Below are 23,364 nucleotides of genomic sequence, written 5' to 3'. Positions count from 1 at the left end.
CTTTTTTCTTATCACCCCACTTCTTGGCTATTCGTTAAACTGATTTGTGGGTGTGGTGAGGGGTGTATTTATAGGCATTTTGAGGTTTGGGAAACTTTGCCCCTCCTGGTAGGAATGTATATCCCATACGTCACTAGCTCATGGACTCTTGCTAATATGAAAGAAATGAATTTATCAGGTAAGTTCTTACATAAATTATGTTTTATATGGTTTAAGAAAGAGTTGAAAAATAAATGTTTGCAAGCTAGTAGAATATACCGACAAATTGTATGTTAAAAAAGGGGATGGAATTAACAGCCTTCAATATTAGGCATAGAGCGTCTTTTTCGCTGTGTATCAAAGTGTTGGAGTGGGCATGTTAAATCGTAAGTCAGTCTTTCAATGTGAAAATCAATGCAATATAAACCCCGTGAAGATATTTGTATTTGTCAAATTGGTGAAAAAATCCGGCAAATTGCCTGTTAGAAGGGGGGTGAATCACTGTTATTTATAGGACTTCTGTTTGGCTATGCATCAAAGTATTGTTGTGGGCGTTTTGGGTCGGAGATCAGTCTCATCAATGAAAAAATCTGTGATTGGTTCAAATTAACCTGCGTGAAGGGAAGCGTCCTAAAAAGTATGGACGGTGCGCTTATGGGAGCGTCTCAGCTCCTCAAGAGTGGTGAAAAGAAACTAACAAGGAAATCGTGTAGTCAAAAATAAACGGTGTACCGAATATTGTTGGCAACTGTAGTGATCCTTCTGTGTATAGTAGTGTTCGTAGGTACGATGGAGAGACTAACAGTGTTAGCCTTTTGTGCAGTTCTCAGTGTATTATGATAATGTGTTATGTTTGTTCACAAAAGCATGAATTTAGACGAAGGATAATCACATAAGTGAGTGGTAAAATGTGTGCAAGGAGGTGTTAACAATGAGTAAGTTAAATGCGGTTTGCGTTGGATGATGTAGAAATAGCTAGAAAAAGGGGTAGTGAAAGAATTCTGTGGTGTGTGAATGAAAAGTTTTGTTCAATAAACACTTTATCAATGATAAATGGGTAAATTGAATTAATAGTGAGATAGTGTATTGTTTGTGAGACAATAGGTATTAATGAGCCAACAATGAATTTGTGTGTGTGTTATAAAACAGTATGGCAAAATAAACTCACTAATGACCAATAAAAAATTACAAAACAATAAAATCGAATAACTGTTGATATTCTAAACACTGAAAGGTGTCAGCTAAATGTGTTTCAGAATTTAACAGTTGGACAATGTCAAGTAAAATGTTTGAAATGTAAAAAACATGCTATAAATAGCAACAGGTAAAAGAATGAAAAAAGTAAAATATGCAAATGATATATGCAAATAAAAAACAATAAATATAACAATCACTTAGTCAGCTGCTACTTTAGTACTCTCAGGAGAAAGAAACAAGTGAAAATATCCCAATAAAGGGATATAAAAGAGCGCTGATGTTTGAAAAGGAAAACAATATACAATGTAAAACCAAAAATTGTACTTTTGATATAGTAGATCAGGTCTACCGTGTTAGTTCTGTTTACTGTCCATATGTTTGTGGTAAATAAGGAATAAAGATGTCCCCTTGAAAGGAATAATGAATCAGGCTGCTCCTCTTGATCCCAGAGAGTGTGGAACAACTGTTGAAGAAGAATAGAGAGAGGGCGCCACAATAGCACTTATCAACCATCTATCCCAGAAAAAAAGAGTCTTAAAACGAGGGCTTTCCTTCTGCCCACAGAACACGCCTAAAATGTTTGACATCTTTGTGGATTTAAATAATTTCACACGCAAACTTAGTTTACAAAAATACTTTGCAAACAAAAAACTCAAAGCTAATCATATCAATTCTTCAATGACTCAAACCATCTTGACAGATTCCATGCCATCAAATAATAACCTAGTTTGCCTATACTCTGAAACTAGTGATCTCACTAACCATCTTTTCGATGGATACATACACACTGATGTAAAAAACAAATCCAACTTCAATCCCACCAACATAGGAAAGGATCACATAGATTTATTTCATAGTATGGTTTTAGAAGATTTTGACAATCTATTGAAGACTAAGAACAGAAAAAGAAATTATTGCTTTATGAGCCAACAAAAGGCCATCTCTAGTCTCAAAAACAACCCCCATATTATTATCCGCGACGCCGATAAAGGCGGCGGAATAGTCATCCAGGATTTGGCAGATTATATCAGGGAAGCAGACAGGATTTTAGGAGACCAAGAATATTACCAAATGTTAGAAGGAGATCCCACCGACAAATTTCTAAAATCTTACACAGAATTGATAGAAAAAGGGTTCAGTTCCAAAATTTTAATTAAAAATGAAAGAGATTTCCTAAAAGTACAAAATCCAAGTATTGCCTATTATTATCATCTACCTAAAATCCACAAAAACAAAACCAATCCCCCAGGACGCCCAATCATTGCTGGAATTGGGAACTTAACTTACAATTTATCATTTTTCATAGACAAATATTTGCAAAAACATGTAGTCATACATCAAAGACAGTACTCATTTACTACAACATTTACAAAAAATCAATATTAATAATAAAAATCTATCTTGGATTACTTGTGATGTCAGCTCCTTATATTCGAACATTTTGCACGATTTAGGTTTATTAGCCATTTCATATTATCTTCATAAGGATATTTATTTGCCTAGGACACAATGTGATTATATTTTAGAGAGCATTCTGTTTATTTTACAGCACAATTATTTTATATACCAAGACAATTTTTACCTACAGATCAAAGGAACGGCCATGGGGACCAGGTTCGCCCCCAGTTTCTTTCATGTAATTAGCAAGAGTCCAGAGCTTATTGGGATATACACACATTTTTTTCCTTTTTATAAATAAATATATATATATTATTTAAAAAGAATAGTGTTCACCACACAAATTAACACGTGTTTATACAATAACTACTAAAGTAAACAAAGTGACAATCTATACAAGTATCCATCTTCTATAAGAATTTAACATTTTTCATATGCTTAAATACAAACAACAGGTTTAAAACTCGGTCTTCCATTCAGATTTTTATTATGAATTACTTTACTTCCCACATACACACTTTTCTTCTGTTATGTGTGATCAGTCCACGGGTCATCATTACTTCTGGGATATAACTCCCCAACAGGAAATGCAAGAGGATTCACCCAGCAGAGCTGCATATAGCTCCTCCCCTCTACGTCACTCCCAGTCATTCTCTTGCACCCAAAGACTAGATAGGATGTGTGAGAGGACTATGGTGATTATACTTAGTTTTTATAACTTCAATCAAAAGTTTGTTATTTTACAATAGCACCGGAGCGTGTTATTGCCTCTCTGGCAGAGTTTGAAGAAGAATCTACCAGAGTTTTTACTATGATTTTAACCGGAGTAGTTAAGATCATATTGCTGTTTCTCGGCCATCTGAGGGAGGTAAAAGCTTCAGATCAGGGGACAGCGGGCAGATGAATCTGCATTGAGGTATGTAGCAGTTTTTATTTTCTGAATGGAATTGATGAGAAAATCCTGCCATACCGTTATAATGACATGTATGTATATTCTACACTTCAGTATTCTGGGGATGGTATTTCACCGGAATTACTCTGTTAAAAGTACATTAAACCTTTTAATAGGTATTTATTATGTTAAACGTTTTTGCTGGAATGTAGAATCGTTTGCATTTTCTGAGGTACTGAGTGAATAAATATTTGGGCATTATTTTTCCACTTGGCAGTTGCTTGTTTTAATTGTGACAGTTTCGTTTCTCTCTCACTGCTGTGTGTGAGGGGGAGGGGCCGTTTTTGGCGCTCTTTGCTACGCATCAAAAATTTCCAGTCAGTTACTCTTGTATTTCCTGCATGATCCGGTTCATCTCTAACAGAACTCAGGGGTCTTCAAACTTCTTTGGAGGGAGGTAGATTCTCTCAGCAGAGCTGTGAGACTTATATATTGACTGTGATTAAAAACGTTGCTCTGTAATTTTTATGTTTCAAATTTAATTATTGTTACTTTACTAATGGGAACAAACCTTTGCTAAAAGTTGTGTTGTTTTTAAGGATTGATGCTATAACTGTCTTTCAGTTCATTATTTCAACTGTCATTTAATCGTTTAGTGCTTCTTTGAGGCACAGTACGTTTTTGTTAAATAAGATTGTAACCAAGTTGCAAGTTTATTGCTAGTGTGTTAAACATGTCTGATTCAGAGGAAGATATCTGTGTCATTTGTTCCAATGCCAAGGTGGAGCCCAATAGAAATTTATGTACTAACTGTATTGATGCTACTTTAAATAAAAGCCAATCTGTACAAATTGAACAAATTTCACCAAACAGCGAGGGGAGAGTTATGCCGACTAACTCGCCTCACGTGTCAGTACCTGCATCTCCCGCCCGGGAGGTGCGTGATATTATGGCGCCTAGTACATCTGGGCGGCCATTACAGATAACATCACAAGATATGGCTACTGTTATGACTGAAGTTTTGGCTAAATTACCAGAACTAAGAGGCAAGCGTGATCACTCTGGGGTGAGAACAGAGTGCGCTGATAATACTAGGGCCATGTCTGATACTGCGTCACAGCTTGCAGAGCATGAGGACGGAGAGCTTCATTCTGTGGGTGATGGTTCTGATCCAAACAGATTGGATTCAGATATTTCAAATTTTAAATTTAAATTGGAGAACCTCCGTGTATTACTAGGGGAGGTTTTAGCGGCTCTTAATGATTGTAACACTGTTGCAATACCAGAGAAATTGTGTAGGTTGGATAAATACTTTGCGGTACCGGCGAGTACTGACGTTTTTCCTATACCTAAGAGACTAACTGAAATTGTTACTAAGGAGTGGGATAGACCCGGTGTGCCGTTCTCACCCCCTCCAATATTTAGAAAGATGTTTCCAATAGACGCCACCACACGGGACTTATGGCAAACGGTCCCTAAGGTGGAGGGAGCAGTTTCTACTTTAGCTAAGCGTACCACTATCCCGGTGGAGGATAGCTGTGCTTTTTCAGATCCAATGGATAAAAAATTAGAGGGTTACCTTAAGAAAATGTTTGTTCAACAAGGTTTTATATTGCAACCCCTTGCATGCATCGCGCCGATTACGGCTGCGGCAGCATTTTGGATTGAGTCCCTGGAAGAGAACCTTAGTTCAGCTACGCTGGACGACATTACGGACAGGCTTAGAGTCCTTAAACTAGCTAATTCATTCATTTCGGAGGCCGTAGTACATTTAACCAAACTTACGGCTAAGAACTCAGGATTCGCCATTCAGGCACGTAGGGCGCTGTGGCTAAAATCCTGGTCAGCTGATGTAACTTCTAAGTCCAAATTACTTAATATACCTTTCAAGGGGCAAACTTTATTTGGGCCCGGTTTGAAAGAAATTATCGCTGACATTACAGGAGGTAAGGGCCACGCCCTACCTCAAGACAAAGCCAAAGCTAAGGCTAGACAGTCTAATTTTCGTCCCTTTCGGAATTTCAAAGCAGGAGCAGCATCAACTTCCACTGCACCAAAACAGGAAGGAGCTGTTGCTCGTTACAGACAAGGCTGGAAACCTAACCAGTCCTGGAACAAGGGCAAGCAGGCCAGGAAACCTGCTGCTGCCCCAAAGACAGCATGAACCGAGGGCCCCCGATCCGGGACCGGATCTAGTGGGGGGCAGACTCTCTCTCTTCGCCCAGGCTTGGGCAAGAGATGTTCAGGATCCCTGGGCGCTAGAGATCATATCTCAGGGATACCTTCTAGACTTCAAATTCTCTCCCCCAAGAGGGAGATTTCATCTGTCAAGGTTGTCAACAAACCAGATAAAGAAAGAAGCGTTTCTACGCTGTGTACAAGATCTGTTATTAATGGGAGTGATCCATCCGGTTCCACGGTCGGAACAAGGACAAGGGTTTTACTCAAACCTGTTTGTGGTTCCCAAAAAAGAGGGAACTTTCAGGCCAATCTTGGATTTAAAGATCCTAAACAAATTCCTAAGAGTTCCATCGTTCAAAATGGAAACTATTCGGACAATCTTACCCATGATCCAAAAGGGTCAGTACATGACCACAGTGGATTTAAAGGATGCTTACCTTCACATACCGATTCACAAAGATCATTACCGGTATCTAAGGTTTGCCTTCTTAGACAGGCATTACCAGTTTGTAGCTCTTCCATTCGGATTGGCTACGGCTCCAAGAATCTTCACAAAGGTTCTGGGTGCCCTTCTGGCGGTACTAAGACCGCGAGGAATTTCGGTAGCTCCGTACCTAGACGACATTCTGATACAAGCTTTCAAACTGCCAAGTCTCATACAGAGTTAGTTCTGGCATTTCTAAGGTCGCATGGATGGAAAGTGAACGAAAAGAAGAGTTCTCTTTTTCCTCTCACAAGAGTTCCATTCTTGGGGACTCTTATAGATTCTGTAGAAATGAAGATTTATCTGACAGAAGACAGATTAACAAAGCTTCTAAATGCATGCCGTGTCCTTCATTCCATTCAACTCCCGTCAGTAGCTCAATGCATGGAGGTGATCGGCTTAATGGTAGCAGCAATGGACATAGTACCCTTTGCACGTCTACATCTCAGACCGCTGCAATTGTGCATGCTGAGTCAGTGGAATGGGGATTACTCAGACTTGTCCCCTACTCTGAATCTGGATCAAGAGACCAGAAACTCTCTTCTATGGTGGCTTTCTCGGCCACATCTGTCCAGGGGGATGCCATTCAGCAGGCCGGACTGGACAATTGTAACAACAGACGCCAGCCTACTAGGTTGGGGCGCTGTCTGGAATTCTCTGAAGGCTCAGGGACAATGGAATCAGGAGGAAAGTCTCCTGCCAATAAACATTCTGGAATTAAGAGCAGTTCTCCATGCCCTTCTGGCTTGGCCCCAGTTAAAAACTCGGGGGTTCATCAGGTTTCAGTCGGACAACATCACGACTGTAGCTTACATCAACCATCAAGGAGGGACAAGAAGCTCCCTAGCAATGATGGAAGTATCAAAGATAATTCGCTGGGCAGAGTCTCACTCTTGCCACCTGTCAGCAATCCACATCCCGGGAGTGGAGAACTGGGAGGCGGATTTCTTGAGTCGCCAGACTTTTCATCCGGGGGAGTGGGAACTTCATCCGGAGGTCTTTGCCCAAATACTTCGACGTTGGGGCAAACCAGAGATAGATCTCATGGCGTCTCGCCAGAACGCCAAACTTCCTCGCTACGGGTCCAGATCCAGGGATCCGGGAGCGGTTCTGATAGATGCTTTGACAGCACCTTGGAACTTCGGGATGGCTTATGTGTTTCCACCCTTCCCGCTGCTTCCTCGATTGATTGCCAAAATCAAACAGGAGAGAGCATCAGTGATTCTAATAGCGCCTGCATGGCCACGCAGGACTTGGTATGCAGATCTAGTGGACATGTCATCCTGTCCGCCTTGGTCTCTACCTCTAAGACAGGACCTTCTGATACAGGGTCCATTCAAACATCAAAATCTAACTTCTCTGAAGCTGACTGCTTGGAAATTGAACGCTTGATTTTATCAAAACGTGTTTTTTTTGAGTCGGTTATTGATACCCTGATACAGGCTAGGAAGCCTGTTACCAGAAGGATTTACCATAAGATATGGCGTAAATACCTATACTGGTGCGAATCCAAAGGTTACTCCTGGAGTAAGGTTAGGATTCCTAGGATATTGTCCTTTCTACAAGAAGGTTTAGAAAAGGGTTTGTCGGCTAGCTCATTAAAGGGACAGATCTCAGCTCTGTCCATCTTGTTACACAGGCGTCTGTCAGAAAATCCAGACGTCCAGGCCTTTTGTCAGGCTTTAGCTAGGATCAAGCCTGTGTTTAAAACTGTTGCTCCGCCATGGAGTTTAAACTTAGTTCTTAACATTTTACAGGGTGTTCCGTTTGAACCCCTTCATTCCATTGATATAAAATTGTTATCTTGGAAAGTTCTGTTTTTAATGGCTATTTCCTCGGCTCGAAGAGTCTCTGAGTTATCAGCCTTACATTGTGATTCTCCTTATCTGATTTTTCACTCAGACAAGGTAGTTCTGCGTACTAAACCTGGGTTCTTACCTAAGGTAGTCACTAACAGGAATATCAATCAAGAGATTGTTGTTCCATCCTTGTGTCCAAATCCTTCTTCAAAGAAGGAACGTCTTCTACACAATCTGGATGTAGTTCGTGCCCTCAAGTTCTACTTGCAGGCAACTAAGGATTTTCGACAAACGTCTTCCCTGTTTGTCGTGTACTCTGGTCAGAGGAGAGGTCATAAGGCTTCGGCTACCTCTCTCTCCTTCTGGCTTCGTAGCATAATTCGTTTAGCCTATGAGACTGCTGGACAGCAGCCTCCTGAAAGAATTACAGCTCATTCTACTAGAGCTGTGGCTTCCACTTGGGCCTTTAAGAATGAGGCCTCTGTTGAACAGATTTGCAAGGCTGCAACTTGGTCTTCGCTTCATACTTTTTCCAAATTTTACAAATTTGACACTTTTGCTTCTTCGGAGGCTATTTTTGGGAGAAAGGTTCTTCAGGCAGTGGTTCCTTCTGTATAATGAGCCTGCCTATCCCTCCCGTCATCCGTGTACTTTTGCTTTGGTATTGGTATCCCAGAAGTAATGATGACCCGTGGACTGATCACACATAACAGAAGAAAACATAATTTATGCTTACCTGATAAATTCCTTTCTTCTGTTGTGTGATCAGTCCACGGCCCGCCCTGTTTTAAGGCAGGTAAATATCTTTTAAATTATACTCCAGTCACCGCTTCACCCTTGGTTTCTCCTTTCTCGTTGATTCTTGGTCGAATGACTGGGAGTGACGTAGAGGGGAGGAGCTATATGCAGCTCTGCTGGGTGAATCCTCTTGCATTTCCTGTTGGGGAGGAGTTATATCCCAGAAGTAATGATGACCCGTGGACTGATCACACAACAGAAGAAAGGAATTTATCAGGTAAGCATAAATTATGTTTTTATCTTCTATAAGAATTTAACATTTTTCATATGCTTAAATATAAACAACAGGTTTAAAACTCGGTCTCCCATTCAGAATTTTATTATGAATTACTTTACTTCCCACATACACACTTTTTATCTGTCAACATTTTTAACCAAATACATTCTCTTTTAAATGCAAAAGAATAGCATCTATCATAACAAACAATCTAGTGAGGTTATATATGTAACAAATGGCAGTAAACACAAAGTGACAAGATTGCTTTATTTCACTTTTTTTCATTTTGCAACTAACAGGTTAAAAGTTTAGATTCTCACATATATACACATTCTATTTCAACCTTGCTAATTAGTCTAAATTTTTAAATTGTAACAGCTGGGATCCTGTGCTGGGTCCACAGCTGAATGCACACAAATGTTTTTCTATTGGATTACATTTCTGATGACAACTTCCTCTTTTGATACACAAATGTGTATAAATTGCTAACAATTGTTAATGATGACATTCACTTTTTTATCTGATGAAACAACCCTTGTAGGTTGAGAAACGCGTCATAAAATATTAAAAGTCATTTTTATTTGAAGTTGTCTGTGTTGTGGTTCATCCATACCAACTGAACAACACACGTAAGATTACTTCTTTGCAGCACCTGAAGTCCAGACAACAGGAGTTAAACACCAAGTTGCAACTAGGACAAGTGCCTTTGGAGCCTGGCTCCTACAGTGTACTAGCCACTGTTGAGTGCTAGCCTGCTCTCTTGCACTGGTCACAGTACAGTGCCACACCATCTGGTAAGCATAATACCTACTTTTATCTGTACCTGCATTCCAGACGATATCAAGCTATTGTGGCTTGTTGTTTTGCATTTTGCAAGTCCTCTGTTTTGACTGGTCCTTTAAACTGGACTATTATGCTAATGATTTCATTTGTGTCTTCATTTTATTGAATATATTCGCAAATGAGGGTTAATCTATGTCTTTAGCTATTTTAGCTAGAAGAATTCTGTGATTTAAAAAAAAAAAAAAAAAAAAGAAAATCCATATTTCTTTTTAACAGCATTGGATTCAATTCCCTTTGCTCATTTTCAATGGAAAGATCCTTTCCAGCTTTTTATGAGTGTTGTTTCTTCAAGAACATGGTTGGAGGATCAATTAACCAAAAAGTTTGTTGATTCCTCAGACAAGAGTAACCTTTTTTAGATTTCCGGATAGATTCAGTGTCCATGACTCTGTCTCTGTTGGACAGGAGACGTCTAAAATTGGTTTCAGCTTATCGAAACCTTCAGTCTCAATCATTCCCTTCGGTAGCCTTATGCATGGAAATTCTAGGTTCTTATGACTGCTGCATTGGACGTGTTCCCCTTTGCTCATTTTCACATGCGACCTCTTCAGCTCTGTATGCTGAACCAGTGGTGCCGGGATTATACAAAGATATCTCAATTAATATCTTTAAAACCGATTGTACGACACTCTCTGACGTGGTGGACAGACCACCATCGTTTAGTTCAGGGGGCTTCTTTTTTTCTTCCAACCTGGACTGTGATCTCAACAGATGCAAGTCTGACAGGTTGGGGAGCTGTATGGGGGTTTCTGACAGCACAAGGGGTTTGGGAAATCTCAGAAGGTGAGATTACCAATCAATATTTTGGAACTCCGTGCAATTTTCAGAAGCTCTTCAGTCATGGCCTCTTCTAAAGAGAGAATCGTTCATTTGTTTTCAGACAAACAATGTCACAACTGTGGCATATATCAATCATCAAGGAGGGACTCACAGTCCTCTGGCTATGAAAGAAGTATCTTGAATACTGGTATGGGCGGAATCCAGCTCCTGTCTAATTTCTGCGGTTCATATCCCAGGTATAGACAATTGGGAAGCGGATTATCTCAGTCGCCAAACGTTACATGCGGGCGAATGGTCTCTTTACCCAGAGGTATTTCTTCAGATTGTTCAAATGTGGGGACTTCCAGAAATAGATCTGATGGCTTCTCATCTAAACAAGAAACTTCCCAGGTATCTGTCCAGATCCAGGGATCCTCAGGCGGAGGCAGTGGATGCATTGTCACTTCCTTGGAAGTATCATCCTGCCTATATCTTTCCGCCTCTAGTTCTCCTTCCAAGAGTGATTTCCAAGATTCTAAAGGAGTGCTCGTTTGTTCTGCTGGTGGCTCCAGCATGGCCTCACAGGTTTTGGTATGCGGATCTTGTCCGGATGGCCACTTGCCAACCGTGGACTCTTCCATTAAGACCAGACCTTCTATCGCAAGGTCCTTTTTTCCATCAGGATCTCAAATCCTTAAATTTGAAGGTATGGAGATTGAACGCTTGATTCTCAGTCATAGAGGTTTCTCTGACTCTGTGATTAATACTATGTTACAGGCTCGTAAATCTGTATCTAGGAAGATATATTATCGAGTCTGGAAGATTTACATTTCTTGGTGTTGTTCTCATCATTTTTCTTGGCATTCTTTTAGAATTCCTAGAATTTTACAGTTTCTTCAGGATGGTTTGGATAAAGGTTTGTCTGCAAGTTCCTTGAAAGGACAAATCTCTGCTCTTTCTGTTCTTTTCCACAGAAAGATTGCTAGTCTTCCTGATATTCATTGTTTTGTACAGGCTTTGGTTCGTATAAAACCTGTCATTAAGTCAATTTCTCCTCCTTGGAGTTTGAATTTGGTTCTGGGGGCTCTTCAAGCTCCTCCGTTTGAACCTATGCATTCGCTGGACATTAAATTACTTTCTTGGAAAGTTTTGTTTCTTTTGGCCATCTCTTCTGCTAGAAGAGTTTCTGAATTATCTGCTCTTTCTTGTGAGTCTCCTTTTCTGATTTTTCATCAGGATAAGGCGGTGTTGCGAACTTCTTTTAAATTTTTACCTAAGGTTGTGAATTCTAAGGAAAGATCGCTGCATTCTTTGGATGTAGTTAGAGCTTTGAAATATTATGTTGAAGCTACTAAAAATTTCCGAAAGACTTCTAGTCTATTTGTTATCTTTTCCGGTTCTAGGAAAGGTCAGAAGGCCTCTGCCATTTCTTTGGCGTCTTGGTTAAAGTCTTTGATTCATCATGCTTATGTCGAGTCGGGTAAAACTCCGCCTCAAAGGCTTACAGCTCATTCTACTAGGTCAGTTTCTACTTCCTGGGCGTTTAGGAATGAAGCTTCGGTTGATCAGATTTGCAAAGCAGCAACTTGGTCTTCTTTGCATACTTTTACTAAATTCTACCATTTTGATGTGTTTTCTTCTTCTGAAGCAGTTTTTGGTAGAAAAGTACTTCAGGCAGCTGTTTCAGTTTGATTCTTCTGCTTATAATTTCAGTTTTTTTCATTATAAGATTTAAACTTTGTTTTGGGTGTGGATTATTTTCAGCGGAATTGGCTGTCTTTATTTTATCCCTCACTCTCTAGTGACTCTTGCGTGGAAGATCCAGATCTTAGGTATTCATTATCCCATACGTCACTAGCTCATGGACTCTTGCTAATTACATGAAAGAAAACATAATTTATGTAAGAACTTACCTGATAAATTCATTTCTTTCATATTAGCAAGAGTCCATGAGGCCCACCCTTTTTGTGGTGGTTATGATTTTTTTTGTATAAAGCACAATTATTCCAATTCCTTATTTTTTATGCTTTCGCACTTTTTTCTTATCACCCCACTTCTTGGCTATTCGTTAAACTGATTTGTGGGTGTGGTGAGGGGTGTATTTATAGGCATTTTGAGGTTTGGGAAACTTTGCCCCTCCTGGTAGGAATGTATATCCCATACGTCACTAGCTCATGGACTCTTGCTAACTTACCTGATAAATTCATTTCTTTCATATTAGCAAGAGTCCATGAGCTAGTGACTTATGGGATATACATTCCTACCAGGAGGGGCAAAGTTTCCCAAACCTTAAAATGCCTATAAATACACCCCTCACCACACCCACAAATCAGTTTAACGAATAGCCAAGAAGTGGGGTGATAAGAAAAAAGTGCGAAAGCATAAAAAATAAGGAATTGGAATAATTGTGCTTTATACAAAAAAATCATAACCACCACAATAAAGGGTGGGCCTCATGGACTCTTGCTAATATGAAAGAAATGAATTTACAAGTTCTTACATAAATTATGTTTTTTTCAGTTCTTTTGACAGACTTGCAGTCTGGCCAATCAGTGCCTGCTCCCAGATATATTTACGTGCACGAGCACAGTGTTATCTATATGAAATATGTGAACTAACACCCTCTAGTGGTGAAAAACTGTTAAAATGCAATCTGAAATAGGTGGGCTTCAAGGTCTAAGAAATTAGTATATGAACCTCCTAGGTTAAGCTTTCAACTAAGAATACCAAGAGAACAGAGCAAAATTGGTGATAAAAGTAAATTGGAAAATTGTTTAAAATTACATGCTCTATCTGAATAATGAAAGTTTATTTTGGCCTAGACTGTCCCTTTAAAGCTTCAATTTGCAAGGCTTATTTGGTTGTTGGAAAAACTCCTACTGAGCACATTACTGCTCATTCTACTTTTTAGGCTTTTTGTAATGGGGCGTCTACTGATCAGTCTTGTAAGGCAGTTGCTTGCTCTTATTTACACACTTTTTCAAAGTTTTATCACTTTACATGTATGCTTCTTTAGAGGCTGCCTTTGACAGGAAAGTTCAGTAGTGCATAGTGCCTGAATAGTAATGTCCTGCCTCACTGTCCCTTCCCCCATTTGTGGTCTCATGGACTCCAGAGGTGATGACTCCTGGACTGTCATCTGATGAAAAAAAAAATATATACTTGATAAATTAATTTATATCATAATGGCGTCCACCACCCCCACCCTTTATTTTTGTTCAGGTGGTGGCAGTACTTGTTTTGCACTTCTTTGCCCCACTATCTTTCATGCTTCCTCTTTTTCCTCATCTACTTGGCTAATCTGTATTAATGAGAATCATAGGAAGTGGGATGGTTTTTAAGCTCTGGTGTGTTGTGGTGTCTTTTGCCTTCTATTGGTTATATTCCCACATGCCTCACAATCATGAAATTAATTAATTTATCAGGTAAGCATAAATGTTGTTTTTAATGTACCTATATTTCCATTTGATTATTTTTATGCCTACAAAAAAATATTTGATATACTTAATACATATGGATGAACTTTTTAACTTTTTTTCAATATGTGCTTTCATCTGTGAATATTAATACAACCTATTGTTTTCCTTATGACAGAGGGTTCAAATTTCCGAAATGTTTTGGATAAAGCAGTTGGAGCAGATGCAGTTGTTAAAGAATGCTATCAAACACACCGGGAAGCAATTTCTACTTTGTGTAAACCAGAAGCAGAGCTCAATGCTGCCATTCCTTCTGCTAACCCTGCAAAAACAAATCAGGGTAGTGAGGTGAGAAATGTCGATTGAATAACTATTTTATCCTTTTTTTAACCTGTTTCTGTTTGTAGTTCTTTCATAAAGGTGTGGAGAGTCCCTAATCCAATACTGCTATAAGGTAATTAGCTAGCTAATATTACTCCTTGCCACTAGGAGAAGACCAATATTCCCAAGAACCCTTAAATACCTTTACTGGAAACTAGTATTGTCTTTGCCTCCGCAGGAGAAAGATAAAGAATGGAGGTGTTCCAGATATTCTTCTTTGTGAGGGTTCCTCACAACATTTTGAGGGCATTTTTCCCTTCAGAGTGCTGCTGTTTTTCAAAGAGATGTCTGTTGAGTATTCGTTAATGTGACAAAATTACATCATAATGACATCATATGGGAGCCTGCCACAGATGTTGCTGTCTGTATCCTCCTCCTGTTAAATCCATTGTTGTACTCCACATTCAAGTTCCTCTGCTGCCACGCATATATCACTGGAAGCAGTTTTCTTCTGTGACTTGTGTGTGGGTGCTTGTTAGGCTTCTTCATAAATTGGATGTTGTCAGAGCTTTGAAGTTTTATTTTGCAGGCTACTAAGGATTTTAGACAGTCCTCTAGTTTGTTCATTTTTCCATTTCTAGAAAGGGTCAGCATGCTTCTACTGTTTTATATGCTTCCTGGTTAAAGATTTTTATTTATAAGACTTACTTGGAAGTTGGACAGTTTCCTCCTAATCTTGCCACAATGTTAATCAAATTTGCCTAGCAGCCATTTCTACCTTTACTAAACTTTTACCATTTCTTTCATGTAATTGGCAAGAGTCCATGAGCTAGTGATGTATGGGATATACAATCCTACCAGGAGGGGCAAAGTTTCCCAAACCTCAAAATGCCTATAAATACACCCCTCACCATACCCACAATTCAGTTTTACAAACTTTGCCTCCTATGGAGGTGGTGAAGTAAGTTTGTGCTAAGATTTCTATGTTATGCGCTTCTCAGCATTTTGAAGGCCGGTTCCTCTCAGAGTACAGTGAATCTCAGAGGGATGTGAAGGGAGTATCATCTATTGAATGCAATGGTTTTCCTCACGGGGGATCTATTTAATTGGTTCTCTGTTATCGGTCGTAGAGATACATCTCCTACCTCCCTTTTCAGATCGACGATATACTCTCATATTTCATTACCTCTACTGATAACTGTTTCAGTACTGGTTTGGCTATCTGCTATATGTGGATGGGAGTCTTTCGGTAAGTATGTTTTTATTACTTAAGACCTCAGCTATGGTTTGGCACTTTATGCATTAATATAAAGTTCTAAATATATGTATTAAACTTATATTTGCCATGAGTCAGGTTTATGTATTTGCTTTTGCAGACTGTCAGTTTCATATTTGGGGAAAAACATATTTTGGAAATATTTTTCTTACCGGGGGTTTAGTCTTTTTCCAAATTGACTATTTTTTTCTTTCTATTTCGTGGGCAAAATTAGGCCCACGAGGGCGCAAAATGCCAAAGTTTATTGCGTCATTCTTGGCGCAATAACATTTTGCCGCAAAGATACGTCCAATGATGCAAATTTGTAATTTCTGGCGTCTTAGTTGACGCCGAGTTCCTTGCACAAGGTTGCGTCGTTAATGACTCGAGTGTGTCATTTCCAGATGATGTTAGCTTAAAAAAAAATTAAGTTACGTTGTGCGTCATACTTGGCTCCAAATAGTTTCATTATTTAAAACCCCATTCCTATATGCCTCTTGCCTTTTTTCTATGTCAGAGGGCTATGCTGTTTGCATTTTTTTCCCATTCTTGAAACTGCCATATAAGGAAATATATCATTTTGCTTTATATGTTTTTTTCTCTTACATTTTGCAAGATGTCTCAATCTGATCCTGTCTCAGAAATCACTGTTAGAACCCTGCTGCCTGATAACAGTTCTACCAAAGCTAAGTGCATTTGTTGTAAACTTGTGGAGATTATATCTCCAGCTATGGTTTGTAATAGTTGTCATGATAAACTTTTACCTGCAGATAATGTGCCCATCAGTAATAGTACATTGCCTGTTGCTGTTCCTTCAACATCTAGTGTACAAGATATACCTGTGAATTTAAAATAATTTATTGCTGATTCTATTCAGAAGGCTTTGTCCGCCTTCTAATAAACGTAAAAGGTCTTTTAAAACTTCTCATAAGGTTGATGAACTTTCAAATGACCAACAACATACTGAATTATCCTCCTCTGATGAGGATCTATCTGTTTCAGAAGATTTTTCCTCAGATATTGATAGTGACAAATCTACTTATTTATTTAAAATGGACTATATTCGTTCTTTGTTAAAAGAAGTGTTGATTACATTGGATATTGAGGAAACTAGTCATCTTGATATTAAAACTAGTAAACGTTTAAATTCTGTTTATAAACCTTCTGTGGTTACTCCAGAGGTTTTTCCAGTTCCTGATGCTATTTCTGATATGATTTCTAAGGAATGGAATAGGCCTGGTACTTCTTTTATTCCTTCTTCAAGGTTTAAAAAATTGTATCCTTTGCCAGCAGTTACATTCTAGTTTTGGGAAAAGATTCCCAAAATTTATGGGGCTATCTCTACTTTTGCTAAACATATTACTATTCATATGGAAGATAGTACTTCTTTTAAAGATCCTTTAGATAGGAAACTTGAATCTTATCTAAGGAAAGCCTATTTGTATTCGGGTCATCTTCTCAGGCCCGCAATTTATTTGGCTGATGTTGCAGCTGCATCAACTTTTTGGTTGGAAAATTTAGCGCAACAAGAATTGGATTCTGATTTGTCTAGCATTGTTCACTTGCTTCAACATGCTAATCATTTTATTTGTGATGTCATTTTTGATATCATCAAAATTGATGTTAAATCTATGTCTTTAGCTATTTTAGCTAGAAGAGCTTTGAGGCTTAAATCTTGGAATGCTAACATGACTTCTAAGTCCAGATTGCTATCTCTTTCTTTCCAAGGTAATACGTTATTTGGTTTTCAGTTGGGGGAGTTTTTTGCCTCAGGATAAAAGATCTAAGGGTAAATCTAAAGCTTCTAACCGTTTCCGTTCCTTTCGACAAAATAAAGATAAGAAACCAAATCCTTCCCCTAAGGAATCTTTTTCCAATTGGAAACCTTCTTCAAATTGGAATAAATCCAAGCCATTTAAGAAACCAAAGCCAGCTCCCAAGTCCGCATGAAGGTGCTGCCCTCATTCCAGCTCAGCTGGTAGGGGGCAGATTAAGATTTTTCATGGATGTTTGGATAAATTCTGTCCAAAATCAATGGATTCTGTCTGAGATTCTCTTTTGGCCTAGCAACAGCTTCAAGAATCTTTTCAAAGGTTCTTGGTGCCCTACTCTCTGTAATCAGAGAGCGAAGTATTGCGGCGTTTCCTTATTTGGACAATATCTTGGTACTAGCTCAGTCTTTACGTTCTGCAGAATCTCACACAAATCAACTAGTGTTGTTTCTTCAAAAACATGGTTGGAGGATCAATTTACCAAAAAGTTCTTTGATTCCTCAGACAAGGGTCACCATTTTAGGTTTCCAGATAGATTCAGTGTCCATGACTCTGTCTCCAACAGACAAGAGATGATTAAAATTGGTTGCAGCCTGTCGGAACCTTCAGTCTCAGTCATTCCCTTCAGTAGCTATGTGCATGGAAGTTTTAGGTCTCATGACTGCAGCATCGAACGCGACCCCCCCTTCGCTCATTTTCACATGAGACCTCTTCAGCTTTGTATGCTGAACCAATGGTGCAGGGATTATACAAGGATATCACAATTAATATCCTTAAATCTCAATGTTAGACTATCTCTGACTTGGTGGTTAGATCACCATTGTATAGTTCAAGGGGCCTCTTTTGTTCGTCCAACCTGGACTGTGATCACAACAGATGCGAGTCTTTCAGGTTGGGGAACTGTCTGGGGATCTCTGACAGCACAAGGAGTTTGGAAATCTCAAGAGGCGAGATTTCCAATCAATATTTTGGAACTCCGTGCAATTTTTTAGGGCTCTTCAGATTTGGCCTCTGTTGAAGAGAGAACCGTTCATTTGTTTTCAGACAGACAATATCAGAACTGTGGCATAAGTCAATCATCAGGATAGGACTCACAGTCCCCAAGCTATGAAATAAGTATTTTGGATACTTGCTTGGGCGGAATCCAGCTCCTGTCTAATTTCTGCAGTTCATATCCCAGGTATTGACAATTGGGAAGGCAGATTATCTCAGCCGTCAGACTTTACATCCGGGGGAGAGGTCCCTCCATTCAGATGTGTTTTCTCAGGTTGTTCAGATGTGGGGTCTTCCAGAAATAGATCTGATGGCTTCTTATCTAAACAAGAAACTTCCCAAGTTCCTGTCCAGGGATCCTCAGGCGGAAGCAGTGGATGCGTTGACACTTCCTTGGTGTTATCAACCTGCTTATATTTTCCCGCCTCTAGTTCTTCTTCCAAGAGTGATCTCCAAAATCATCATGGAGCAATCGTTTGTGTTGCTGGTGGCTCCAGCATGGCCTCACAGGTTTTGGTATGCGGATCTTGTTCGGATGTCCAGTTGCCAACCTTGGCCACTTCCATTAAGGCCTTCTGTCTCAAGGTCCGTTTTTCCATCAGGATCTCACATCATTAATTTTGAATGTATGGAAATTGAACGCCTTGTGCTTAGTCATAGAGATTTCTCTGACTCAGTTAATAATACTATGTTACAGGCTCGTAAATTTCTTTCTAGAAATATTTATTATCGAGTCTGGAAGATTTATATTTCATGGTGTTCTTCTCATAAATTCTCTTGGCATTCTTTCAGAATTCCAAGAATTTTACAGTTTCTTCAGGATGGTTTGGATAAGGGTTTGTCTGCAAGTTCCTTGAAGGGTCAAATCTCTGTTCTTTCTGTTTTATTTCACAGAAAGATTGCTAAACTTCCTGATATTCACTGTTTCTTTCATGTAATTAGCAAGAGTCCATGAGCTAGTGACGTATGGGATATACATTCCTACCAGGAGGGGCAAAGTTTCCCAAACCTCAAAATGCCTATAAATACACCCCTCACCACACCCACAAATCAGTTTTACAAACTTTGCCTCCTGTGGAGGTGGTGAAATAAGTTTGTGCTAGATTCTACGTTGATATGCGCTCCGCAGCAGGTTGGAGCCCGGTTTTCCTCTCAGCGTGCAGTGAATGTCAGAGGGATGTGAAGAGAGTATTGCCTATTTGAATTCAATGATCTCCTTCTACGGGGTCTATTTCATAGGTTCTCTGTTATCGGTCGTAGAGATTCATCTCTTACCTCCCTTTTCAGATCGACGATATACTCTTATATATACCATTACCTCTACTGATTCTCGTTTCAGTACTGGTTTGGCTTTCTACTACATGTAGATGAGTGTCCTGGGAAAGAAGTATCTCGAATACTGGTATGGGTGGAATCCAGTTCCTGTCTAATTTCTGCGGTTCATATCCCAGGTATAGACTGAGATTATCTCAGTCGCCAAACGTTACATCCGGGCGAATGGTCTCTTCACCCAGAGGTATTTCTTCAGATTGTTCAAATGTGGGGACTTCCAGAAATAGATCTGATGGCTTCTCATCTAAACAAGAAACTTCCCAGGTATCTGTCCAGATCCAGGGATCCTCAGACGGAGGCAGTGGATGCATTGTCACTTCCTTGGAAGTATCATCCTGCCTATATCTTTCCGCCTCTAGTTCTCCTTCCAAGAGTGATTTCCAAGATTCTAAAGGAGTGCACGTTTGTTCTGCTGGTGGCTCCAGCATGGCCTCACAGGTTTTGGTATGCGGATCTTGTCCGGATGGCCACTTGCCAACCGTGGACTCTTCCATTAAGACCAGACCTTCTATCGCAAGGTCCTTTTTTCCATCAGGATCTCAAATCCTTAAATTTGAAGGTATGGAGATTGAACGCTTGATTCTCAGTCATAGAGGTTTCTCTGACTCAGTAAATAATACTATGTTACAGGCTCGTAAATCTGTATCTAGGAAGATATATTATCGAGTCTGGAAGATTTACATTTCTTGGTGGTGTTCTCACCATTTTTCTTGGCATTCTTTTAGAATTCCTAGAATTTTACAGTTTCTTCAGGATGGTTTGGATAAAGGTTTGTCTGCAAGTTCCTTGAAAGGACAAATCTCTGCTCTTTCTGTTCTTTTCCACAGAAAGATTGCTAGTCTTCCTGATATTCATTGTTTTGTACAGGCTTTGGTTCGTATAAAACCTGTCATTAAGTCAATTTCTCCTCCTTGGAGTTTGAATTTGGTTCTGGGGGCTCTTCAAGCTCCTCCGTTTGAACCTATGCATTCGCTGGACATTAAATTACTTTCTTGGAAAGTTTTGTTTCTTTTGGCCATCTCTTCTGCTAGAAGAGTTTCTGAATTATCTGCTCTTTCTTGTGAGTCTCCTTTTCTGATTTTTCATCAGGATAAGGCGGTGTTGCGAACTTCTTTTAAATTTTTACCTAAGGTTGTGAATTCTAACAACATTAGTAGAGAAATTGTGGTTCCTTCATTGTGTCCTAATCCTAAGAATTCTAAGGAAAGATCGTTGCATTCTTTGGATGTAGTTAGAGCTTTGAAATATTATGTTGAAGCTACCAAAAATTTCAGAAAGACTTCTAGTCTATTTGTTATCTTTTCCCGTTCTGGGAAAGGTCAGAAGGCCTCTGCCATTTCTTTGGCGTCTTGGTTAAAGTCTTTGATTCATCATGCTTATGTCAAGTCGGGTAAAACTCCGCCTCAAAGGATTACAGCTCATTCTACTAGGTCAGTTTCTACTTCCTGGGCGTTTAGGAATGAAGCTTCGGTTGATCAGATTTGCAAAGCAGCAACTTGGTCTTCTTTGCATACTTTGACTAAATTCTACCATTTTGATGTGTTTTCTTCTTCTGAAGCAGTTTTTGGTAGAAAAGTACTTCAGGCAGCTGTTTCAGTTTGATTCTTCTGCTTATAATTTCAGTTTTTTCATTATAAGATTTAAACTTTGTTTTGGGTGTGGATTATTTTCAGCGGAATTGGCTGTCTTTATTTTATCCCTCCCTCTCTAGTGACTCTTGCGTGGAAGATCCACATCTTGGGTAGTCATTATCCCATACGTCACAAGCTCATGGACTCTTGCTAATTACATGAAAGAAAACATAATTTATGTAAGAACTTACCTGATAAATTCATTTCTTTCATATTAGCAAGAGTCCATGAGGCCCACCCTTTTTGTGGTGGTTATCATTTTTTTGTATAAAGCACAATTACTCCAATTCCTTATTTTTTTATGCTTTCGCACTTTTTTCTTATCACCCCACTTCTTGGCTATGCGTTAAACTGATTTGTGGGTGTGGTGAGGGGTGTATTTATAGGCATTTTGAGGTTTGGGAAACTTTGCCCCTCCTGGTAGGAATGTATATCCCATATGTCACTAGCTCATGGACTCTTGCTAATATGAAAGAAATGAATTTATCAGGTAAGTTCTTACATAAATTATGTTTTTGTACAGGCTTAGGTTCGTATCAAGCCTGTCATTAAATCAATCTCTCCTCCTTGGAGTCTTAATTTGGTTTTGAAGGCTTTACAGGCTCCTCCTTTTGATCCTATGCATTCTTTGGAGATTAAACTGCTTTCTTGGAAAGTGTTGTTCCTTTTGGCCATCTCTTCTGCTAGAAGAGTTTCTGAATTATCTGCTCTTTCTTATGAATCTCCTTTTCTGATTTTTCATCAGGATATGGCGGTTTTGCGGACTAAATTTAAATTCTTACCTAAGGTTGTGAATTCTAACAACATTAATAGAAATATTGTTGTCCCTTCCTTGTGTCCTAATCCTAAGAATTCTTTGGAGAGATCTTTACATTCTTTGGCTGTGGTAAGAGCTTTGAAATATTATGTTGAAGCTACTAAAGATTTCAGGAAGACTTCTAGTCTATTTATCTTTTCTGGTTCTAGGAAAGGTCAGATGGCTTCTGCTGTTTCCTTGGCTTCGTGGTTAAAGCTTTTGATTCATCAAACTTATTTGGAGTCGGGTCAAGCCCCGCCTCAGAGAATCACAGCTCATTCTACTAGATCAGTCTCCACTTCATGGGCTTTTAAGAATGAAGCTTCAGTTGATCAGATTTGCAAAGCAGTAACTTGGTCTTCTTCGCATACATTTACTAAATTCTACCGTTTTGATGTATTTGCTTCTTCAGAAGCAGTTTTTGGTAGAAAAGTTCTTCAGGCAGCTGTTTCAGTTTGATTCTTCTGTTTGTTTTAAGTTTTTCTTTACATTTATGAGAATAAACTTATATTTTGGGTTGTGGATTGATTTTTTTTCAGTGGAAAATTGATATTTTTATTTTATCCCTCCCTCTCTAGTGACTCTTGCATGGAGTTCCACATCTTGGGTATTGCTATCCCATACGTCACTAGCTCATGGACTCTTGCCAATTACATGAAATAAAACATAATTTATGTAAGAACTTACCTGATAAATTCATTTATTTCATATTGGTAAGAGTCCATGAGGCCCACCCTTTTTATGTTTATGATTTTTTTGTATAAAGCACAATTAGTTCCAAATTCCTTTGTTGATGCTTTTTACTCCTTTCTTTATCACCCCACTACTTGGCCATTTGTTAAACTGAATTGTGGGTGTGGTGAGGGGTGTATTTATATGCATTTTGAGGTTTGGGAAACCTTGCCCCTCCTGGTAGGATTGTATATCCCATACGTCACTAGCTCATAGCCTCTTGCCAATATGAAAGAATGAAATTTATCAGGTAAGTTCTTACATAAATTATGTTTTTGATGTTTTTGCTTCTTCTGATGCAACTTTTGGTAGGAAAGTCCTTCAGGCAGTTGCTTCTGGAAATTAAATAGTGTTATGTATATATTTTTTTTTAGCAGGTAAAAAGGAAGAAACATGTATTATCAACAACTAGAATTGCTCAACCAGGAATGAACAATAGCTCAATAACTTGTTCTTTGGCATATTGCCACCGGGTAACAACCTCTTTTGGCCCAATTGTGCTTTCACAGAGGAGAAATTTCCGTAAGAATATCAGTCCTAGGAACAAGAAGATAGTTCAGCACACACTA

The 23,364-nt window shown here is 39.1% G+C and overlaps 1 protein-coding gene across 1 annotated transcript in view; it reads left to right on the top strand.

Annotated features, from left to right (window-relative positions):
- The window catches only part of LOC128661549 (programmed cell death 6-interacting protein), a 280,148-nt gene that overhangs the window by 117,217 nt on the left and 139,567 nt on the right, over positions 1-23,364 (top strand). The window contains exon 6 of the mRNA XM_053715792.1: positions 14,142-14,311. Within this exon, the coding sequence (XP_053571767.1) occupies positions 14,142-14,311 (170 nt within the window). The remainder of the gene's footprint in view (positions 1-14,141; positions 14,312-23,364) is intronic.

The sequence above is a fragment of the Bombina bombina genome, chromosome 5 (genome assembly GCF_027579735.1).
Source record: "Bombina bombina isolate aBomBom1 chromosome 5, aBomBom1.pri, whole genome shotgun sequence".
In the NCBI taxonomy this organism is placed as follows: domain Eukaryota; kingdom Metazoa; phylum Chordata; class Amphibia; order Anura; family Bombinatoridae; genus Bombina; species Bombina bombina.
The sequence above is the reverse complement of the archived record's forward strand: the minus strand, read 5'-3'. Positions and strand labels throughout refer to the sequence as shown.